Raw genomic sequence first — 23,026 nt, 5'->3', positions numbered from 1 at the left:
TTCATACAGACGACTTCAGCAAAATTAACAAAAGAAGAAAGCCTATATTATTCTTGAGATGGACAATATGAGATGATTTTTATTTAAATGTTACTCTGTCCACAACTCTAAAAAACCCCATTCTGTGGAAAGCTTGTGTGTCCTGTTTCCCAACTCTGCTCATCTGCACCTGCCGTCTTTTTTCCGAGAGATGCAGTAAGGCTTGGGGCTTCCAGCTAGGATTTGGCCAAACTAGTAAGAGAAACCATCTGCCTATTTATTGTTTCAAAAAGTGATTCCTATAATTGCAGAGGTAAATAAGCAAAACACTGACTGTCTATGGATTTTAAAGTGCACTCTACATTTAAGCTATCTGTAACTCGAATCTGAGATGCAATTCTTTAATGAATAAGGACCTGCAATGACGTTTTGCCAACCTGATTTCTTGTAAAATCCTCAGTACTCTCAAGCTTGTCTTTTTATCTCCCATAGAACAAGTGGAACTCATCCAAAAGGTGAAATAATACTCAGTACAAATACATCTCACAAGTAGAAGGAGAGCATCCTGCTTCTTTCACCTGACGGCAAAGTTAAACGGAACAAAAGGCTCTAAAACAAACCCTGTCAGCCAGCTAAAATGGGCATCTGATACTAGGAGCATGGAGCTAATTCTTGTTACTGTCAAGATTTCAAGGAGATCATCATTCAAGGAGGATTTCAAGGAGATCATCACTAGAAAGGGAAAGCTACTACTCTAGGCTGAAACGCAGATGTTGGGGCATCACGCCGTCTGTTAGAAGTTTCCCGAATATCCAGACGTTGGAAGCCAGAGCTGCCTAGTTCGGATGTACTTGCCCAGAGGTTTAGATTAGGGAATTCAAATATTGTGGTTATTTTAAAGAACATGACGCACTAAATATCTGGAAAGGTACGGGAAAAACAAAGAAATAATCCTACTGAAAATCCCTATCCACATTCTCCTGGATTAATTTGGCAGTTAATGTCGTGCTGGAGATCTGACTAAGGAATTATAAATAATCTTTTCTGACCTTAAAATCTGAAAACTAAGCTGATACTTATGCCACTACAAAATGACCTATTTACACTGAAACAAGACCTACGCACACAGATTCTGTTTTGAAGATGGCTAATTTATACAAAGCAGACGGCAAAGTGTAAACCGGGGTGGCCACCCTGCAGCTCACATGTTTCAAGTGGCAAAGTGTGTGTGTGGCCCATGCACTTAATATACAGCTGTGGCAGATCAGGGAAGGGGCAGGCAGTGGCAGATAGTGCAGGAAGCAGTAAATAGAATAGGCAAGGGGCACAGGGCAAGGAGCAGAAAGCAGAGCAGCATATGGTCTGGGGAAAGGGGATCACAGTGGCACTTAGAAGGACACAGGGCTTAATTTGTGGCCTCATAGGGGCAAACTGTATATCTGATAGCAGCAACTTGTGGGAGTACATTTAAGGAGTATTCTAATATGCCTAAACCAATGCTTTGTATCTCCTAACAGATGTATTTACAGGGAGGCAGATCAAAGTCCTGTAGTTATAAGGACAAAGCAAGGCCTCCACCACAAGAAAGTCTCCCACTTGAAAAATCAAGTGCCACCAACCAGCAAAATCTCCTTAACCATTAGTCTTCCACAGGCTTTTTCGCTGCAACTCTGGAAGAAGTGAAGTAACATCACTGACTTGACTCTGACAATGCATTCAGTCACCAACTACAGAAACAACTGTGCTCAAGACAGAGAGCTATTTAACACTGCACGCATCTACACGTGCAATTAATGAAGCTGAATAAATTCAAGCACAATTTGAGCTGGAGTAAACTAATCCTGATATCACCGTCTACACGTGTGCTTAAGTGCAGTAATTTACTCCACTGTCAAATAACACCCATGTCTGATGGGACTATTTTACACCAGAGTAAATTAATCTACCACATCCTAACTGCAGCACACATGCAGACGGTGATACTTTACTGGGTAGTAAATCAGTCTCCTGTGCAATAAAGCGCATGTGTAGATGTGCTCACTGTGGTTGTTATTGCTGTGTCTGCATAGGGAGGCTGATGTGCAAAAGTGCACTGCCTGATGCACAGTGATGCAACAACACGCTTGCCACAGAGGTAAGAAAAATCCAACACTCATATTGTCTGAACTTTGAAACCTTCATGGCTAGACAGTCTATACATTTCTTAGACTAGGTAGATGGAGCATAGGGTGGGCTGGATAAACACTTATTACATCCACTTTTAATTAACAGGTTTTCTTCCTAGATGTACAAGAGGTATCTCCAAGACTTCTAGGTACTTACAGACCCAGGAACATTCTTCAAAGAGTGTCTGTATGCAGGGAAGTCAGGATTACTCTACAAAAATATCTTAATTCCTTCACCTATACAGTGAATAAAGGAATAAATTAAACAGCGCTTGTAGCAACACTGTCTTCAAGTGCACCCCTCCTCTGCTATAAATGGTCAGAGCTGTGACAGGCTTTAAAAAACAGTGTTATCCTTCAGCGATGAAAATTGCAATCATGAAAAAACATGCAGGGTGTTGTCCTGACACCAACTTGTCTCCAAAACAAAAATTAGCCTTTATTTCATAAAAGCTGAAGCTGAATAGGTCTGGATGTATGGTAACAGCAGTATAAGCGCCTGACTTACTGCTTTACACTGAAGAGTTTTTTAATCCTCAAGACACAAATATATTAAATGTATAAAGGTTCTTTCCTATCATTTAATATTATTCATATTCATTATGCGCACACAGTATACCAACTACTACAACTGCTATCGCCTTGTGTGAAAAGAAGTGGAAAAGAGATGGCAATTACCTAAAGAACACACAAGTGATTAGAGAAGGCATGAATTTCAAGAGCTGACCTAGGTAAGAAGAAACAGAGGTTGGTAAGTGGTAATGCCACAGGCTCTTTCATGTCAAACTCCTTGCATACACTGTTGACAGCTTCTTAACTATTAATTTCATTAACATGCTATATGGTGGTTGGGATAAATAATATAATACCCTGATATGATTCAAAATGAGCCTTTAAATTGCCTCTGCCAGCTAATGGGTACTTTCCAGTAGGATGCTGGAAAGCTGAAAAACTATAAAGGCGGGCAAATTTTATAAAGTAACTATTTCAGATAATCACCAGTTGGTGGTGATGGCTCCTTTAAAAAATAAAATGGCAAGCAACAGTACTTCTATAGAACGAAACAGTCACTGACTTTGCTTAAAAGATGCGTCTACTTTATTAGAGCTAATCCATGAAAAATGGGTTTCATTAATTGTTAGGATTCTAATTTCAATGAAGACCTTGGGGGAAAAGGCTGTCCTAGTTAAGGCTGGGAGTTTAAAGAAACGCCAGCAGCAACTACAACATGCATCATTAATTTGTTTATTGCAGAAACAAGCAACTCCAGTCACTGACACCCAGGCAGCTTTTTAACCTGAAGTGTGCTTTTCATTCCACCCCCACCCTGTCCCTCGGGGCACAGGATTGTTTCTAGGCTAAGGCATAGGGCAGACTGAGAACGAGGCGGGGACAGGCCAGTGACAAGTCACTCCACTTCTGGGTGCTTAGGAGCCTTTCTATAGGACAATAATTACTTACTAGTGTTTGCTGCCATGCCTAGATTTGGATGGTGCTGTGGTTTTGTTTCCTCAAGGTTTGGCCAGTTTGGGATTCATTAAGCCTTTACATGCACTTTAGAGCAAAAAACAAAAACGGGTTAAGCCTTACCATCTTTTATGCACATCGTAAATCAACTGGATAATTCAGAACTGAAGTCTCCATTTGAAAGCCTTTGTACTGGAATAAAATGAGAAACCTAGGCCAAACATCAAGAGAAGTGACAGCGCAGAGGTATGAGTGCAGCAATGAGGGATAAATGCTGGTCAAGAAGATGGTATATTATTAACAGACCTGAGGTGAGAAGGACAAAACTAGAGTTAGCAGGGAAGACGCCACGTCTAGATGGATCGACTGGACTGCAAGAGGAAGTTTGTATAATTCCGAGCTACGGGCAATGTTATCAGCCACCATATTCGGTTTTAAAAAAAATGCAAGTTACTGAGTTTTACATACCAATATAAAAAGAGCAGAATATTCCACTGCATTTAAGACAAGTGTATCTGAAAGCCTGTACCTGAAAAAGCAATCCAGCTGCTAGAAAAGCATTCAAGTAAAGGTTTATTTAATACTTTAAATCAGGGGTGATCAACCCCGGGCCTGTGGCCCCGATCCAGCCCCCTGCACTATGGCAGCAAGCCCGTGGGGCTCCCCGCAGATCCATAGAGAACTCGGTAGGCTGTGGCCCTGTGTGCTGGGATGGGTGTGCAGGGTGGGATAGGCCTCATCCTGGGTTGTGTGGGCAGCACAGGGAGCCTGATCATTCCCATAGACTGGCCCCACGCCCCTCACCTGGCCTGTGGAGCCAAAAGGTTGAGAGAGTCACTGCTTCAAGCAAAACGTAAGGAACGTGAAGCGGATGAGTACAGCGGGACAACACAATCGAAACCTGCAATGCTTCACTATACACAGGCTGACTACCATGTCTGCATGTGCACATCCAGGAAAATCTTCGATTGTTGAGCTAACTGAATGACAGCCTGGCAACTATTAATCTTCAGCCTCCTTTATGGATGTTTCAAGGTTCAATTTTTATAACATGTGTTATATAATTTATTCAAAGGAAAATAAGTCGAAATCCCAAGTCAAGGAGATTGTTCGGATCATGCCATCAGAGTACAGAAACTTCCGTAGCAGCCAACGGACAATACAGACAAGGTGCATTTTAAACAACCAGCTCTTTAAGAGAGAGACAAAGTCAAAACTAAGGTTGATATACCCTCCTTACTTCTGCTTCTTATTCCACATTATTAGGTATTGAACTTAACTCTGTTGGAAGAAAATATTCAAGATGAAGATGGACCAGCATAATCCTTCCCAGTCACCATTCTAGCATAATACTAATTAGTCACCATTCCCAGAGTTTTTAAACTCTTCAGTGAAATACATGACACGACCACATGAACAGTATTCTTGCATATGCAAAGTTACCACCTTTCAAAGGTTAGCGACTTGGCAGTTGTTCATTTGAAATCACAAAAAAGTGACTACAGCTCAAGGAAGAAGTAATAAGCCTAAGGCTCTTTTTTTTAATATCAATAGTTTCAGATTACAATGAAGTCACATCTCATGAAAGCACTTAGAGAGGAAAATTCTCATACAGCCTCAATGAGATGGCAGAATCCTGCTCATTAACTAAGTAGGCTGTATGCTAACAAGGCAGCTGAAAGGAAACTATAAAGTTGGTTTTAGAACGATAGTGCTTTTAGATACCCAAGACTAATTTATTCTACAATCATTGCAACATTAACCTCCCAAATCTCAATGACCTTGTGTCACACTGGATCAATATCAAGCACTAACTGCATCTTCTACCAGAAAACCCCTCTTTAAAACGTGTTTTGTTGGATCCTCATGTTTTTGAAGGAACTTACATTTTGTACATGGAGATAAAAGGCAGGTGCTGTTCTTATTCTAATGAGGTTCAAACTCAATTTTAATGTGAAAAATGGATTTTAGATGCTGAAGCGAATGGCTGATGTCCATATGCTTTTATTAAGTTATTTATAAATAACAAATCCCATGGGAGCATTTCTTTCAGTGCCTGCAAGCTTTGAGCCTCCCCAAAAATCTCATTAAAAAGTATTTTAATGACTTGATCATGTTATTATATATATACTCATGTTTGAGCAATGAAGATTTTTTTTTTTTTAAACTAAAGCCACAAATTGAATCCTAAGGTAATATTTACTATTACAATCTGGAGGCAGGCAAGCTGTGATCACTCAGTAGTCTTGCATATCATTTCCTATCATAAGACACACCTGGATTCAATACCTGGGCCTATGAATCCTACAGACATCACATTCAGCAGCTTAAATAGAAAAAAAAGGGCCTTGTTTCATAATGACACAGCCCTTTCAATTGGTGGAGAAGCACCACAAATCAGCTGTTCAGGGAAGCCCATCTGGGAGGGCACACAACCCTGCTAGAAGGAGGACAAGTAACAGGTGAGTGCAATCTGAAAATCTGGGGGAAGTTCCCAATAGAAACACTCTGGAAAAACTGTCAGAACAAATAAGATGCAGATGAAAAACTGAAATGCACTCCAAGCACACCAGGACTTCTTACTACATTGTACAATAATGGCTGAAACTGTTTTTTAATTCTAAGATTAATGACTACAAGTTCCAAGAAGACTCTGAGAATATCTACTCACCTCCTACCACCCTTGCCTTCCAGCATGTTGGCCAAGGTTTTCAGCCTAGCAGCATCAGATCTGTAGTTGCTTTTGCCTGTACTGCCTGCCACCTGTGAGCACTGGGAAAATGAGAATCAGTTGGGATACCTGCCAGATGCCTAAATTGAGAGTCTAATGAAATTGTGACTAAAGAGTCTAAATTCACCATGCAGAAAAATACTACCTAAAGGTTGCAAGCAGACAGTTGCTGATTACTGCATATGAAAGGTCCTCCCGAAAAGGTGGTGCTCCTAACCTCTCTCCATTTACAGAAGCCATTTAGATACCAGGGGAGCCAAAATAAATGCTTCAGCCCTTGTAGAGGAAGGTTCTTTGGGTAGATGTGGTCTCTCTTATTAGAGCAACTGAGCACTTGGAAAAATGTTCTTTGCAAGCTTTCGGGCACAAGCACCCTTCTTCAGGCATAGGAAATCTTCATCAGAGACTTGGATGAGGGCGTGGAAAGCATTCTGTCCACATCTGCAGATGACACCAAACTATGGGGCACAGCAAACACACACAGATGGGAAGAAACCAAATCCAGGCAGACCTGGACAGGTTAGAGGAGTGTTGAACTGCATCCTGTTGTTCGCTGTTCGAAGACAAGTGCAAGGTGCTGCACCTAGGGAGAGGGAATCACCAGCACACCTATAGGCTGGGGTACGACCTTCTCAGAACAGTGGCAGAAAGAGATCTCAGAGTTGTTGTCCACTCCAAGATGAACATGAGTCACCAATGTGATGAAGTAATTAGCAGAGCTGAGCACACTTTGTCATGCATTAGTAGGTGCATCACAAACAGGTCCAGGGAGGTGATGCTCCCCCTCCATGCGGCACTGGTCAGGCCGCAGCTGGAGTACTGCGTCCAGTTCTGGGCGCCACACTTCAAGAACAATGTGGACAACTTTGAGAGGGTCCAGAGGAGGGCTACTCCTATGGTTAGAAGCCTGCCGTGAAGGCCTTATGAGGAAAGGCTGAGGGACCTGGACCTTTTCAGCCTCCGCAAGAGAAGGCTGAGCGGGGCTCTTGTGGCAGTATACAAATTCACTGGGGAGGGGGGACAGCAGGGAATAGGAGATGCTTTGTTTACCAGAGCACTCCTTGAAATAACCAGAAACAATGGACACAAGATGATAGAGAGCAGATTTAAGTTGGACATCAGAAAGAACTTCTTCACAGGCCAAAATCTGGAATGGGCTTCCATGGGAGGTGGTGGTCTTCCCTACCTTGGGGGTCTTCAAGAGGAGACTGAACAAGCACCTGGCTGGGGTCACATGACCCCAGCACTTTCTCCTGCCACTGGCAGGGGGTCGGACTCGATGATACACTGAGGTCCCTTCCAACACTGGCATCTATGACTCTATGAAACTTGCCTGCCTATGTCCTTGGACCAACACGGCTACAACCAAAAACCTCAGCCCTTGTATTTTACTCCTGCCTGCTCATACCAGAGCTACAGATTATCATTTGCACAGGGTCCCTCCAGCTCCTTGAAGACAGTTGGGGCACAAGTCTGTATTCTTTACTCAAGCTCCCTGCTTCAAATGAATGTCAGCCTGCACAAGGGAAAAGGAAGACAAAACTGACAGTATTTAACTCTCTGTGGAGGAAAAAAATGTTACCTGATACTATAGCTAATGCCCAGGAGAGAGACGTTTTAACCAACAGTCTTCAAGCTCTTCATACAACCGGCTCTAGTTGAGTATACGGATACAATCAATATAAAGGTACTGACCTCTCCCTAGGTACCTAGTACAGGGATGACAGCTGAATTGCATCACAGGAAAACTTATTTGGAAAACACTCTAAATTGACTAGGTTACTAGAGGGGGTTTTGCATGTTTTACATTCGGTCTTCCCTGTTTTCTTTACAACTAGCTACAAGGAAAAAAAGTAGTCAGCATCAGGAGTGACTTTGGTCACAAAGCTATATTAAAGTTAGGAGAACAGGGTGACAAAGACAAAGCGACCTCCTCCCAGCAGAGTAACTGAACAAAGAACATTGTATTACCTCCAAATTAAACCATTTTAAAAGAATGTTACACAGCAGCAGTTTTAAGAAACTGAGAAGAGCCTATTCAGCAATTCTCAAATTGTGGCCCAGAGAGCTTCCACGTCACCTAGTTTTGCACACACTTCCTTTCCAGTTGTTTCAAAAGACATCCAGCCTGGGAACAAGGAAGAGATGCCTTACTACCCAAGAGAGGTGGACAAACAATGAGCAATGGAGATGAATGAACAATAGCTACTCTACAAGACTGGTGTGGAAGCTGGCAGCAGATGCAGAGAAGAGGAGAATCTGGCAGCAGAAAATATATGTTGAGAACCACAGGAAAGAAACAAGAAACAAGGGATATGAAAAGTAAATGAACACAAGCAACAGACCAATCACATCAAAGACAATTCAAATGACACTAGCACTCCCGATACGACTTTTCCTTATAAAATGACTGGGTTTGCAATAAGGATGTTTTGCAAGCACAACTGTGATTTTGTCTCAGAAGGGTCTACCACGCAACCTCCCTACCAACATCTGGACCACAGTACGTTTGAGACCTTGTAGATTCCAGCGGATCATTCTCCGCAGCATGTGACCATTTCAGCCCGAGCAGCGACGGATAAGCAGGGACAAGCTCTTTGGGGCCTTGAGGAAGCAGTAATAATAATACTTAGCACTTACAGGGTACTTTATATGCTTACAGCACTGTACAAACATTAACTAATTTTCCCTAACCACGCCTGTGAATTCAACATGCGTTATTTATTAATACAGTAGCACCATTCTGCAGCTGCAGCAGATTCCTACATTTCTTCTGCTCGTGTCTCATTCTCTTTTACTCTCTTTCACCCACAGCACATTCCTCTTCTCTCTGCTTTCCTCTTCCTTTGGTTTAGGGCTTCTCACTTGCTCGCCTACCCTTGTACCTCACTCCCGCCTGCTCCCACCAGAGCTACAGATTATAATTAGCCCTGGGTCACTCCAACTCCTCAGATATTTTTGAGCATCTGCTAAATTACCTATATTTATCCTGTATTTCTTGCGATGACTATCATGCAGTCTACACGCTAATAGAGACTCGTATTTAGACTTGGGAGAAATGAAATATCAAATTAAACACTACATAAGGCCAACACATAAAGCATGAGAGGAAAACCTAGAAAAGCATGTGCACCTCTGCATAGGTAGGCACACATGTACCCAGGAATGAGGGAGGCTCTATTTTTGCAAATAGGAGTTGTTGTAGAGCTACAGTAACCCGCAAAGGGACAAAGCAGATATATCAGTCGGAGTTGATTTGCCACACTTAACGTGGCTGTAGCGTGTGACCCTCAGCTTTTCAATGAGTGCCACGTGTATAGTTAAATCCATCCAAACTTATTATTACCAACAGCACAAACATCAGCAAACAGGATTAATATAATCTGCACCCACAGCAGGCATGTGTGAAAAACAGTCACATGCACACTATGCTGCAAGTTTAACCAAACGCATGAATTCCTGTCTGCCGATTTTGGATACCGCCCCGATCAATAACGGCAGAGCTCAGTGCAACGTTCTCAAGGGAAATGCTGAGCTGACAGGACTTGTACTCTTAGGACAGCACTTTCCAGGGTAGTTTCTGAACAGCTAAATCCCATCTATCCATCAAAGTTCCTGCTTCTTCCAGCTGGAAAACAGTACTACAAGAAAAAGATAAATTATTCACTTCACTGGGCAAAACCTATACTTGTCCGAGAAGCGAAACAATCACGACTACTCGGCTGCAAGGACCTGCAACAAGGAAGCAGTCCGAAGGCACACCTGCATATTTCCCTTCTAGTGTTGGGCATATTTCTTCAAGACCCTGAAATAAGCTGGGAACACTTAATTTCTGGCCTTCATCCTCTTAAACAAACGCCGAGATTTTAAAAATGATCCACTGCCCCAGTTTTTCCAGGCACCTGATGGTTTCAAGCAGGTGCTTGCTGCATTTATGCAGGAAAAAAAAAAATCTAAGCTGAAGCAGCTGACTTCCCTGGCAGAAAACTACAGCAATTATTTTCACTGTGTCAAAAGTGGTCAAACCACTGTCAACCTACAGATGCAAACAAACACAAACCAATTTCCCCTCCACAAAGTCTCTCCGTCAGCATATACGAACTCTGTAGTGGAGAGAACTGCTGAAGCTCCTGCTTGCTTTCTTCCTCCCGCTGCTCCCAGCAAGATGTCACATCACCCCCTGGCCTAAGACCTCCCAGTGTGATTCCTGCAGCACATTTTGAGGACAAGAAATACTGACCAGAAGTATCTGTAAAGTCTCCTTTTAGTCCCTGCTCCTGCTACAGGGCGTAGGGAGAAGGAGACAAGGAGGAGCCCAAGAATTACCTTGGGGGTCTTTAAGAGGAGGCTGGACAGATGTCTGGCTGGGGTGATATGACCGCGGCACCTGTTCCTGCCTGGGGCAGGGGGTCGAACCTTATGATCTGTTTAGGTCCCTTCTGACCCTAAGCACTATGATACTACGAATTTGCAGTTGGGACTATTGGTCATGCGCCTGACAACGGTAAATGGTTGGGGAGAAGCATCCAGCACTCGAAGTTTGGTTCACAGCATCTCCCGGAGCACCAGCAGTCACCCTGATTCTGGCTCAGAAAAGAAAATAGGAAGAAAAGGCCATTGCATTTAACTGCAACCAGCCATTGCCAGCTCTGGGAATAAACATGTTCAAGGCTGAAGTATGTGATGCATCCTCCATCAGGGTCAAAATGACATAAACAACCCCGTCTTTTATTGCTGGGAACACCGCAAGACTGACATCAAGACCAACATCTTAGTCACAAATGTAAAGGATTGGGTGCATGTCTCCCCTCTTCTCTTGGAGCTCAGTCACACGCTTCTCAATCTGATATTGTTTAAATATTTGCACTGTCACTGCCACCTTTTGTGGTCAACTGATCTGCTTTGGATAGTGCTACCCAATGGCCCGGCATTGTGGTTCATTACAGTGAGCCCTGAGCATCTCAAGTCATACAAACTTCACCGCCAGCTTATCCTAGAGATATGCTGGGTACAACTTGAAAGCTGGGTGGTTTCCATGGACGTTTTCCAGCTTCTTGGCACTGAATTCTCATGAACTACTTTCTCTGAAGACATATCATGTTGAAATCCTTTAGTATTTTTTCTATCAATACCTATTTTTGAGTTGTGAGAACCATGCAAGCCTGTGATTTCTTGCTGAAGTCCACGCATACCTCAGGGTTCTCTACTTTGTAGAGTATTCGCCCGTATTCTGTCAGGAGGACACTATTTCCTGCAAGTTCCCAACAGTTAAAATACCTTGGCAGCCTATTTACACTTCAATACTTTTTAATAGTTTGATTGATAACACTTTTACATTTTTGCAATCAGCATCCACAAGATGTTCTGTGATTACATCCAGATATTTTCCTTTTACCTGGAAGATTGGATGGTGTGTGTTTGAAAATGTCTGGAAGGACTATTCGCTAGCTCTCTTACCTTCAAAGCAGTTACAGTATTAATTTAAATAAAGGTAAAAAGAAAAAACTGACACATGGAGGATGCATGACTAGATCTCACCAATTCCCAATTATTTTAACCACACGTAGAACTAGGGGTCATTTTCATTCTTTGTGTCTAGATAAGTACGTATAGTGATTCAGGTAATCTTGGAAAAACCTTCAAAAATGTAAGGATGTGGTGCTAGATCTCATTTTTATTAAAACATCTTTCGAATGAACCATACAGGACTTTGACAGCTGCCTTCCAAATCATTGTCTTAGGCCCTTTTAAAACATTTGTGGACTATTTCCTTTCTATGAATATTAACATGTTCCAAAGGAACCCCATAAGGAACGCACGTGCAGTATTTATGCCAAATTTATACAACTACCACATACTTTCTTCTCATGTACAATTTTCTTTATCACTTAAGAACAAGCAAAATTTATTCTAACTAACAGGTGCTTCCATTTCTTCAATGCACTAAATTTCAAATAATGCTCACCTTCAAGAAAAAAACCCACACTGCTTTGCTTCTGTGGAAATGTAACAACACTCTGATAATCAGGAGACAAAAATCATCAACTAATGCTCTGACCCGTGAATCTCTGAATGGCACCAGGGATCCCCGTGGAAATTCTGAGCTTCCCATGCTCTAGCATCAACTTAAAGCAGAATATTTAATTTCCAGTAAAAAGCTTTTCACTCGGTTTGTGCTACAACAGAAAGCTTTCTTTTGGAAGGCAAGCTAACGAAGATATGCATGTTTCTTAATGACAGACTGCCCCCTTGTGTCAGTCTCTTAAGTGTGCCGGGGCGCTACTACAGAAGCATAACACATCAGGAAAAGCAGAAGGCAGGGCAGTGTGGCATCTAACACTGCCCTCCCTTCTTCTTCAAGTCAGGAAAGTAAATGCTATTTTGTTAGCTGCCCCTTTACCACATACGGTGAAAAGAAGAAATGGCCTAAATGGCCATCATTTTGTCACTCTTCTAGGGGGACACTGCTCCTTTTCATGCTTCTATGCATATTACTGCATTTAACAAATAGCAGCATAACCTCAGTTATACAAAAAAAATTAAGCATCAATTTGGAATTAATTCCAATAAGCATGGTGATGAATTAAATCTAATTTGAACAAGACAGGATGAATAAGCTTGTTTCAAAACACCCTCTATACACAACTGACAACTGGAGACCACAAAAACTTGCCATCTCAAGCAAAATTCCCAGACCGCAAGAGAAGAAAAGAACACAAGACTCCTGTGGACACTGGCTTGGGTTAAGAGAGCACCGTTGATGGAAGATAAATGTTGGTGTCTTTATGTATATTTTAGAGGACTGGATGCATCTTTAAACGTTATCTGAAAAGTTCATAAATAAAGATAAAAAACAATTCCAAGCCACAAGTCCCCCTGGATAAAGACAGACAGATATCAGCTATTTCAAACACTGAAATCCTCTGCAGAGAGAAGAGCAGCCAAGGAAGTAGTCTTGGGATAGGCTGCCTTTTTTTGTTTTGGTTCAAAATATTTAAAATATCAATTTGAAGTGTTATTTATTTTGGTATGTGGTTTTAGTCTCTTTACCACATAATTAGAATGGACAAATGAAAAGCAGGTGGGTGCTCTGTGCCTAACGCTGAGAGGCGTAGAAAAAGGAACACAAGCAGAACAGAAAAAAAAGAACAAAAGCTGAGCAATACTCCCAAACACAGTGGTTACCTGGAAGATATTATGCAAAGAACAAGCAGGAGTGAGAAAAATAGGTCGAACAGTATATTGTTTTATACACCTGAGACACTGCTCCTGTACATTTGCGCTTGTAGGTAGGTGAAGCATCAAAGAAGTTAGAGACACCTAAACATTCACTCTGAGCGTGGACCATTGAACAAATGACCATATTTCCTGGCATTCAACACTCCCCTCCCAGATTTGGGAGGTGGTGTTTAAGCAGGAAAGCTGATTTTCTGTCCAGGATAAAAATGCCCCTTTTGATTCCTGCTCGACAGTGCAACAGCTGTTGCTTTACTATTCAGGCAGATGAGGAGGGTCAGCTGACCTAATAAAGGCTCATTATCCTTCGCTGAACCAGCAGGACCCTACATAACTGCCTCTTTTAAGGAGTGTCCTTCATTCACTGCAACCTAGTCACCAACGCATTTCAGTTTGGTTCGTCCTTCCTGTTTTGTGTAAACGTATTCTATCCTGTTTTGTCAGCAAACAAACAGGATTAGAAACCCACAACTACTACTGGGTACACAAAAACGGTCAGGCTTTCCGCTGATATCAAACCGAACAGAAAGGAAAAACAACACATACAACACATTTCAGTTAGGGTACAAATCAAAACTGGCAAAAATGTCCTCTGACAGCAGCACAGCTGAGCCCAAAATGTAATTACTGAAAACTCAACTCATCTCATGGCCGAGAGATGAAAGCGATAGTCAAACAAAAGTTTTCATTTCCTGCCCTTTGATAATTAGTTTCAGCCACAAAACACTGAACTCACAAGAGATAAGGAAGGGATCCATCGTAAGGGAAGAGACTACCTTCAGCCCTACCCTCTGAGCACAGCACCTTATACAGGACGCTTCAGAGGAAGGTGCTAAACCCCAATAATGACATTTCCCATGGTAGGTTGCAGTGAGGAGGCAGTATTCTGACTCCACTGGTGCTGCATTTTTATATTGCATGAAGAGTGACAACTCCTGTAATCCTCACCCCACCAGCACCTGTAGCACTTATTTAGTGGACACAAACATGCACGATACGTGCAGGTAATCAATAAAACCTACTTTCGAAGGTGCTCGTGTTCTTTCAGGAACAGCTCCGTTCTTCTGTTGTTCACACCAGATCCACTTTTATATGATCTAAGAGATAAAAATAAAAGTGGAAAATAATTTTTCCAGAAGGCCCTGTCACATACAAAGTACTATTTCCCATACTTGTACGTTATGCTCAGTTATTCCTAAACAGACAAATAAACAGTATCATCATTAAGATTTTTTTTAGAAGGGGGTTTTTAAATTGTTACATGATTTATCTTCACTTTCTTCTTTTCATTCCTGCATCTAAGAGTCAGTTTCCAAAGAAAATAATGGAAGCCAGTGTTAACCAGAGACACACGATAATAAATCAGACTATATGGATTCTTATTTTGAACAAGTAACCAAATAACAGCTCACAAATAAAAAGCCCAAAATATTTTTCTATTTCTTTTTCTGAGGACACTATTTTCAAATGTATACTCACTAGACAGTGGAAAGGCATGTCTTTCTCCTGCTGTTTCAGAGAGGCTCAACGGAGGTTGAAGGAAAAGTAAAACCTCCAAATTAAATCTTTGTTGATAATGTGACAGTATTCCATGTCTAGCAATCCAAGATTTATCATACTGCAAACACATGGGGTTTGAAAAAACATTCAAGATCCTACCCTGCTGCTGTTGAAATCAAAGAGTTTTACCACTGACTTCAAAAGAAGCAGGATAGGGGCTGTGTCTGAGGGTGCTTCTATTTGCATCAGTCTCTTAATCTTAATGTACACGCAGAGAGTAGGTGTAGACAGTTTTCAGATTACCCTATGTGTAAAAGTTAGTCTTTGTATTCCAGTATGATTTGTTGAATTGTAAACAACATTTGCAGATATTAATCATCTCTAGTGTGTAAAATTGCTCAGTTCTCAAATCAATCTGCATCTTTTAAAAGCCATTAACTACAATCACAGAAGCTCATAATAAAACTGGATTTTAATATAAAGGCTAGATCTGTGTTAAACAGCTCATTAACAAAACCTGAAAATTGTTCCAGACTGAGTTTCAACATATGGTCTCATAATATATGTGATGTGCTGTGAAATGAGGCACCTCTTGAAAAGAAAAGAACACCCCAATAATCTCACAAAATATTTCAGACACCAGTGTAACCAATCAAATCCGGAGCAACGATCCACGCTACTGTTATCACACACAGTGCGACTTACTCAATATCCTTCCGTACTGATCCCAAAAGATTCTCCCTTTCCCGTATTGCCAGAAAGTTTGCTTTGGTTTTATGGAATTCATGAGTGTAATCCTGTAACAAAATAATATTCCATTCAATTATGTCTTGAAATCCAATTTGACAATAGCAATGCTGCCAGGCAAGCTTTGATTGACATTTAAGTAAAGTTATAGCTAAGAATTACCAAATGCGCAAAAGCTATTAACTGGGAAGTGGAAAGCACAGAGTATTTTTAATGAAAAGTGTACTACTTTTTCTGCATTGCACTGACTGACTACGATCAGGGTTATGCTGGGATTCTCATCACAGCCCCTCCCCATGTTTGTTCAGCTTTCTGAAAAAGTACATGTTCGAGTCCAGCAACATGAAAAACAAACCACTTTTAGTACAATTAAAAAATGGTTTTGTTTAAATACACTCCAAGTTAAACACACAAATATGAATCTTTTCAGGTAACTAGTACTTGCTAAGATCCAGTTTAACTGACTCTGAAAAACTTCAGCACCACACGAGAAACAAACTATAAGCATTTTATACTCATTTCACCTGCATGCTACATTTTCATTAACTTTTAGCTGATGTTACAATGCTACTTATGTAAAGCTTTAATGCACAAAATTTATAACCCCGTATGTGCTCTCCTATACAGCTAAGCCTGACAAGAGGTGAAGATGCTGTCATAAGAACTTAATGCCTACTTTTAAAAGGAAGTCAAATTAAAATGTGTGTGTGTGTTAAGTTGCAATTTTACTCAATGCACAAAAACTTTTTCCTAAGAGCATTAAAACGTCCATGTTTTGGAGCAGCCTCTGACTTCATCCAAACTAACGCCAACAACTATTTTGGTCTGTGAAACAGGAAGATGGTGTGCAAGAAACTGTTCTGTCTCCAGCAAACAGCAAAATGGGCAGTGGAGATGCAGAACCAGCTCCCTTACGACTGAGCTACAAAAATGGGTAATTTAAGATCTAACCAATCATACTTTCAAAGGATACCATACACCTGAAACACAGCTAGTTAAGAACAATAAACTGAATCGTTTCAGATATTACACCTCCCTCCACATACCCCGATCAGTTTGTGTGGCTCTTACAATCACATTTCCCTACACAAAATAAAGAAATAAATTTGTAAAAAAAAAAATCAATGCAAGAAACATGATTTTTAAATGGACTCTGCCCCCCCCCCAAAATAGTCTCTCTCATACAAAAAAGCATGTGAGCTTTGGCCACTTGATGAGCTGACCCGCAAGTGTTACTTGTGGAGCCTGGAAATTCCCAGGTCAGGAATCTGGACACAGGTTCAATTTGTTAAAGTGGATACCATTCACATCTCATAGCAAGATGCATATTCAATTATAAGCCGCCTTAGATTATTACACTATATGGCACTACCCAAAATACTTTCCGTCTGCGGGGTGTTAGAGCTGTTCTTTTTTATGACAATGGTACCAGGTGTTTTCTGGCTGAGTATACATCAGCTATTTTGAATACAGTTTTCATTCTCCCTCACAGCAGAGGAATTGTTGACTACTACAGAGAAAAGGTCAAAGACATCAGTATTGCAGCCAATGCCTTCTTAGAATGGCATCCCTGACTGAGCACTGGATGTCAGCTTGTAGCAGCTGCACAATGTATTTGGGAAGCTAACTAGGAAAAATGCCTAATAACTAAGAAGCATTGCATATAATTTCACACTGAAACCAGGTTGGAACAAAACCTGAAAGACTGCATAGATCTCTTGGGACTGCTGGAGCATTCATCCTTTTGCTCCACAGGAGTTTCACTTTTGCACTGAATGCTTTCAATTGCCTTTTGACTAGCTTCCTTAGTGTAGTTTTCCCTTCATCTATAAGTCCCAACAGCAATTAAGGTGGCATGAATACTAGATGCTAACAAAACAGTAGACTAGAACCTACCCAAGAAAACTTCAGTGTAACAGTAGCTTCGTCGTATCATTACAACTGAAGCAGAAAGCCCAAGGGGTCAATGTTAGAAAGATGACACACATTTGTGAAGACAGAACTGTATATACAGTTCTACCCATGAGCTCTTAGAAACAGAACAAACATTTGCAGATGAGATCAACTATTTCCTGCTAGTTACTAAAATCCTATTTTCTAGAATCTTCTTGGATCCTTTTCAATCAGACATTTCAACCTAGGATGTTTGGTCACATCCAGCTGAGGACATTTGCTTCTCTGTGACTAATATCAACATTTTAGGTTATACATGAAAAGACATCCAAGCAGAGGATAGCAGGAAGAAGTGCCACAAAGAACTGCCACAAAGTATTATTACATTGAAGCCACAGCATTCAAACAAGCAGTGACGGTACTGCATGTAGCTGTTACCTGCAATATGTCTCTGTGACGCTGTAACGTATGCATCAGTGCCGCGTTCAAGGACGGGACCCCTGCGCTATTAGCGTACTCCGCCATTTTGTCATTTATTCCTGTAAGCTATATAAAAAAAGAAAAAGGAAGGAATAAACTTTCCCTGAAGGAGCTTTATGACAGGCTATGTTGGAAGAGTGAATAATAACAATCATTAACATGCCTTCAGCGAGAAGTATCTACTTTCTGCAGTTTCTAGTGTTAATGAAACGGTTTTTGTTCAGTGGGTGTGCACTGCAATCTCATTTCATCAAATGCACTTTCTACATCCTACACAGGAACATATGACTGTTACATCTATTAACATCAAGGCCTTCAAATCCCTGTTAGGTATTCAAAAAAGAAAAAAAGTCTCTCCATTACCCTTCCCAGGAGCTGCTCGATCTCCACAGCCATGGTTTCAAACATTCTGTCTTGGCTTGATCCGTTTAAGAGAGGAGTTGTGTCAGAACTAAGGGGAAAGAAAACAGCAGCAATTACTGGAAGGCCCATCTTTTTGTGAACACTCAAAGTGCCAATACTGGGCATAGGTACAAGGGCGATTATATTTTCTAACTAGGCTTCTTCAAATGAGAAATTACATTTAGAAAAAGATGATATATTTTTTCTCATATGAACTGTGTCACTAGTCCATTACTGCAGTCAAGAGTATACAGGACCTTGGAACAGAAACCCCCCAAAGAAGCCTACACCCTTCTGGAAGCTAATGCCTGGCACAGAAACGTACTGTAGATCAGGTCAGAAATCATTCTGTCTTCACACTTAATGGTTTCCCCCTCCACATTTTTTTTTTGCTCAATTCCAGGTTTGCAAGGAAGTGTGTTACAATAATTAGGTAAAGATACACTAGTAATAGAAATGTTAGGTTCCCCCTGCTGACAGACCTTACACAAAGTTAACATGCTGCACAAGAAAAACCGAGCTACGTGACAGGGATTTCTCTACATAGTCCCACCTCCCCTCTCCTTGTCAAAAAGTTAAGACCACAACGCAAACGACACAAAGCGAGAGGACAGAAGTGAACAGGCAACACCAAGATACAGAAGAGTAACAGCATCCATCTTTTTAGCAATACTCTTCACTCCAGTTATTGATATAAGAGGAGGAAGGAAAACTGGTTCTCATGCTGTCTCCTGGCATTGTCCCAAGGAGGCAGAGATCAGTGTAATGTGCAAGGTACTCTGGAGTACTGTCTGGAGCAGAGCGAAAGAACTGCTCCAGTAAGATATGAGCAGGGTGCGTTTCCAGGGGTGGAATCTCAATCTGCTAAAACAAATACCAGGCACTGGGAAAGGGAACTGAAACAGACTAGATGAAATCAACAGTACTGGTGCTTCTCTTCTCTGCGGGGGAAAGGGGACCAACATTAACAAAGCCTTGGCAGTCCTGCATGGCTCACGCCTGTTCTTCCGTGTCTGAGCTCTAATATTTATATTTCAGAAGCAGTGACAAATGTCATCCAGGGATCAGAGTCCAACTGTATTTGGTGCTACATATATGCATATGTCATAAACTGCCTGCCCCAGACAGCTCACAGTCTCAACCTGTGACAAGCCACTCATGGGCACAAGGCTACCAGAGAAGCACGGGGGACAGGGTGACAGCAGGATGTTCACACTAAGCATCAGTGGCGGACACGAGATGCTGGTATTTCAGAAAGAAGGTGCCGTCAGGTGAGGATCTCTCTAACTCCAGGCCTGGGGTGAGTTCCAGAACAACCCCACTGCAAGAGGCTCACAGTGAACACGCACTGACTGACAAGGGGAAGGCTGCATCATTGGTAAGGTTAACATTTTGGAACCAAAGACAGAAAATTACCTGGCCCACAAGGTGGGGAGGACTTGTAAATGTAATCTCTTTTAACCTGCCATCAGCAGGTTAAAAGCTTTTCCTTTTTTAAAAACAATTTGGTTCTCAGTGTTAATCCTGGAGGAAAACTCAAAACAGCTCCAGCTGCTGCAGTCAGAGCAGGGGGTTGGAGGAACCTCTCCAGTTCTATTCCCTGCTGTCCCACTCACTCTCTGAGCATCCTTGGAGAGCCCTAGCAGCTTTGGGCCACGATTTCCTCGTGTCTGAAATGGGGAGCGTGCAGTGACCCTGCCCACGTGGAGGGTTGTGAAGTGCCTGGCAAGCGCTTGCAGGTCTTAAGACTGAAGGCCATAAAGAGTTGCAATGTATTAACTGGTGCATATGCACCTTGCGATGGACTGCGCAATGCAAGCTGCACCAAGCAGGCTAGGTCTCATACCCATCCACATGCTGCCGACATCACCACAAATAGAAGCTTAATTGCTGTTCTACCTAATGACAGCACCAGAGATGCTCCAACATGACCACGCACTGCCCCCCAGCCCCACACAACATGCCCATTCAACATCACACCCGGATGGTAGTGCAAAGCAAGAACTATTCTACCGAGCAGTTTGGGAAACTGAGCACGAAACCACAAAGGAAGTCTGAGATTAAACCAAGCCCCGGATCAGCCAAGAGCAGTGGAAGCAGCCTTCTTTAGCAAATAAACAGTAAGAAGTCTGGTAGTACCTATACCTGTCGCGTCTTCCCTCTCGGGCACTGCTGTGGCTATAGCTCGTGCATAGTTTGCTGAAGGAGACCAGCTTCAGGTCGAGCTCATTCTCTAGCTGCCTGGCCTGTTTCCTGAGATCTGGAAAAACAATGGTAAGAAGCAATAAATGGACAAACAGGTCACTGCCTGGCCCAACACACTTGGGTTTAGCTTTGGCAAGGTTTAGGTGCGTAGCCTAAAGAGGAGGAAACTAGAGTAGAAGACGGCATAATTCAAAAGAAGAATCAGGTCGAGATCAATTACAAAGGAAACAAAAATCTCTCGATGTACGCACAAGTCCAGCACACTCGATCACCGCTGAGCAGATCAGCAGCCCAGAGGTCCAGCAGGATGGGAACCGTCTCTCCTAATCGCATACGACTTTCTGGACGAAGTACTGGAGATGGCCGCGTTTCCAGCTTTAGGATCTGCGTGCTAGAAGCACGTCCGATTTCTGACACGGCAGTGACGATGGTACGAGCACCCAGGAACACAGAGCAACGTTCCCGTGATGGTCTCACGACTGAAAGGGCTTCCCCACCACGAAGCAACGACGCTCGGCCCTCTCCACCACAGCTGGCGTTTCGTGTGCTTGCGAGCGCCGCAAAACCAAGGCGCCGAGGGGAAACTACAACCTACCAAGACTTAACCGAGTACGTATTTCTTACAAACTTCTTCAAGGGAAGGTTTCCAAAAAACCAGGTCTGATTTAAATCAGAGTCTCACACTCTTTAATCCCTTTGGCATTTTTTAAAGTTTCCCTCCTGAAAGTCACTCGACCCATACCAACCCTCACAGCGTACGGGGTCTCGTCTCTCCTCACATGTAAGCAGCAGCCGAGGCTTCTTGAGCCACGCAACACTCTTACCAGACAAGATCCAGGTGAATAAGACAAAATTTGACCGGCTTTTTATTTTTATAGCGACCCGAACACACCTAACGTGTGTATAAGATCTTCCCCCGAGCGAACCGATCCTCCTACGGACAACCCCTCGGAGCCACACGTCTCGGGGGAACTCCTGCATGCCGGCGGGCGGGCGGGCGGGCGGGCGAGAGTCGGGCGAGCTTTCGCCTGCGACACCCTCGCCTCTTGCACAATTTGCGGCCTGTCACGGCTCCAGCGCCACGCTTACACCACCGCTCTGCTCAACGCACCCCCCGTTCCCACGCCAGCTTCCCCGCGGAGAGAAATTCAGACGTCTACCGTGCGTTTTCACGGGGCCGCTGGGGCGTGGGGCGGGCACGGGGTCGCCCCCTAGGCCTCCCCTCACACCCCAGGGCGCCCCCCGGCCTCCCCTCACAGCGGAGCACTCAGCGCCCCGTAGGCCCCAAGCCCCCCCTCGCACCTCAGAGCCCCCAACCCTCCCCTCATACCCCCAGCCCCCCCGCCCTCACCTTCCCAGTAGTTGCTGCCGCCCCCCGCCGCCATCTTTGTTGTCCGACGTCAGCCGGGGCCGGCGAGCGGCGGGCGGCGCTAGAGCGGCTCCCTTCCCGCGGCGCGGGGGCTGCCGGGATGCGCGGTCCGCCCGCCGCAGCGCCCCCGCGCGGCACCGCCTTGCCTCGCCACCCTCAGCCTCCTGCCTTGCTGCAGAGCAGGGAGCCATCCCCATCCCCATCCCGGGGTGTCCTGCCTGGCGACCCCACCCCAGCCCCGCGCGCAGAGACACCAGACAGACGTCCAAATAGTTTGATGTGCATTATTAGACCTCAGCATACACGTGAAAAAACACAAGCCCAAAAAGGCCGCCCGCCCGCCACGCTACAGCCAGCCGGACAGTAAACCCCGCCGCGAGGTCCACGCTCCAAGGCACGCTCGCTCGGCGCCAGGCCGAGCACCAGCCACGCGACGAGCAAAGGCGAAGGAGGGCTGAGGAAGGCCGCGGAGAAACCGGCCCAGGCGGCCTCGAGCCTGTGGTGCAGAGCTCCTCGAAGGGCTCGTCGACGCCTAACGAGGCTTATTGCTGGTGGGACGTGGGGGGACCATTAGGAAGCTCCAGCCTCGTCCCGGGCCTGCTGGAGGCGCGCGTTGGAAACCAGCTTTGCTGCGAGGGCCCAAGCTGTTCTCGTTTAAGGACGAAGCGGAGAGCCCGGGGTTCAGGCGGGGCACCGGCCTGCTGCGGGCCCGGGAACGCTGACAGCGCAGCCCGGGGCACAGGCCCGAGACCCACCCTCGGCGCGGCGAGGACGCCGGAGCCGGCGCCCGGTTGTAGCAAGCAGGAGAAGAGGCAATGAAAGCAGCTCTTTCAACCCTGCAGAGCCGTAGGG

At 43.7% G+C, this 23,026-nt stretch overlaps 1 protein-coding gene across 4 annotated transcripts in view; it reads right to left on the bottom strand.

Annotated features, from left to right (window-relative positions):
• GOSR1 (golgi SNAP receptor complex member 1) overlaps positions 1 to 22,239 on the bottom strand; it is a 47,656-nt gene extending 25,417 nt beyond the window's left edge. The window contains exons 1-6 of one of the 4 annotated variants that reach the window (XM_006275194.4): positions 22,157 to 22,239; positions 20,740 to 20,860; positions 18,562 to 18,649; positions 18,157 to 18,264; positions 15,784 to 15,875; positions 14,601 to 14,675 (exon numbers count right to left, since the gene is read on the bottom strand). In XM_006275194.4, coding sequence (XP_006275256.1) covers positions 14,601 to 14,675; positions 15,784 to 15,875; positions 18,157 to 18,264; positions 18,562 to 18,649; positions 20,740 to 20,860; positions 22,157 to 22,190 — 518 coding nt within the window. In that variant the 5' untranslated portion in view covers positions 22,191 to 22,239. Of the gene's footprint in view, positions 1 to 14,600; positions 14,676 to 15,783; positions 15,876 to 18,156; positions 18,265 to 18,561; positions 18,650 to 20,739; positions 20,861 to 21,056; positions 21,419 to 22,156 lie in introns of those variants that run through there. The other 3 variants (XM_006275195.4, XM_019494934.2, XM_019494933.2) reach the window with 3 other exon arrangements.
• Positions 22,240 to 23,026: the final 787 nt, after the last annotated feature.

This window comes from Alligator mississippiensis, chromosome 14 (genome assembly GCF_030867095.1).
Source record: "Alligator mississippiensis isolate rAllMis1 chromosome 14, rAllMis1, whole genome shotgun sequence".
Taxonomy (NCBI): Eukaryota; Metazoa; Chordata; order Crocodylia; family Alligatoridae; genus Alligator; species Alligator mississippiensis.
The sequence above is the reverse complement of the archived record's forward strand: the minus strand, read 5'-3'. Positions and strand labels throughout refer to the sequence as shown.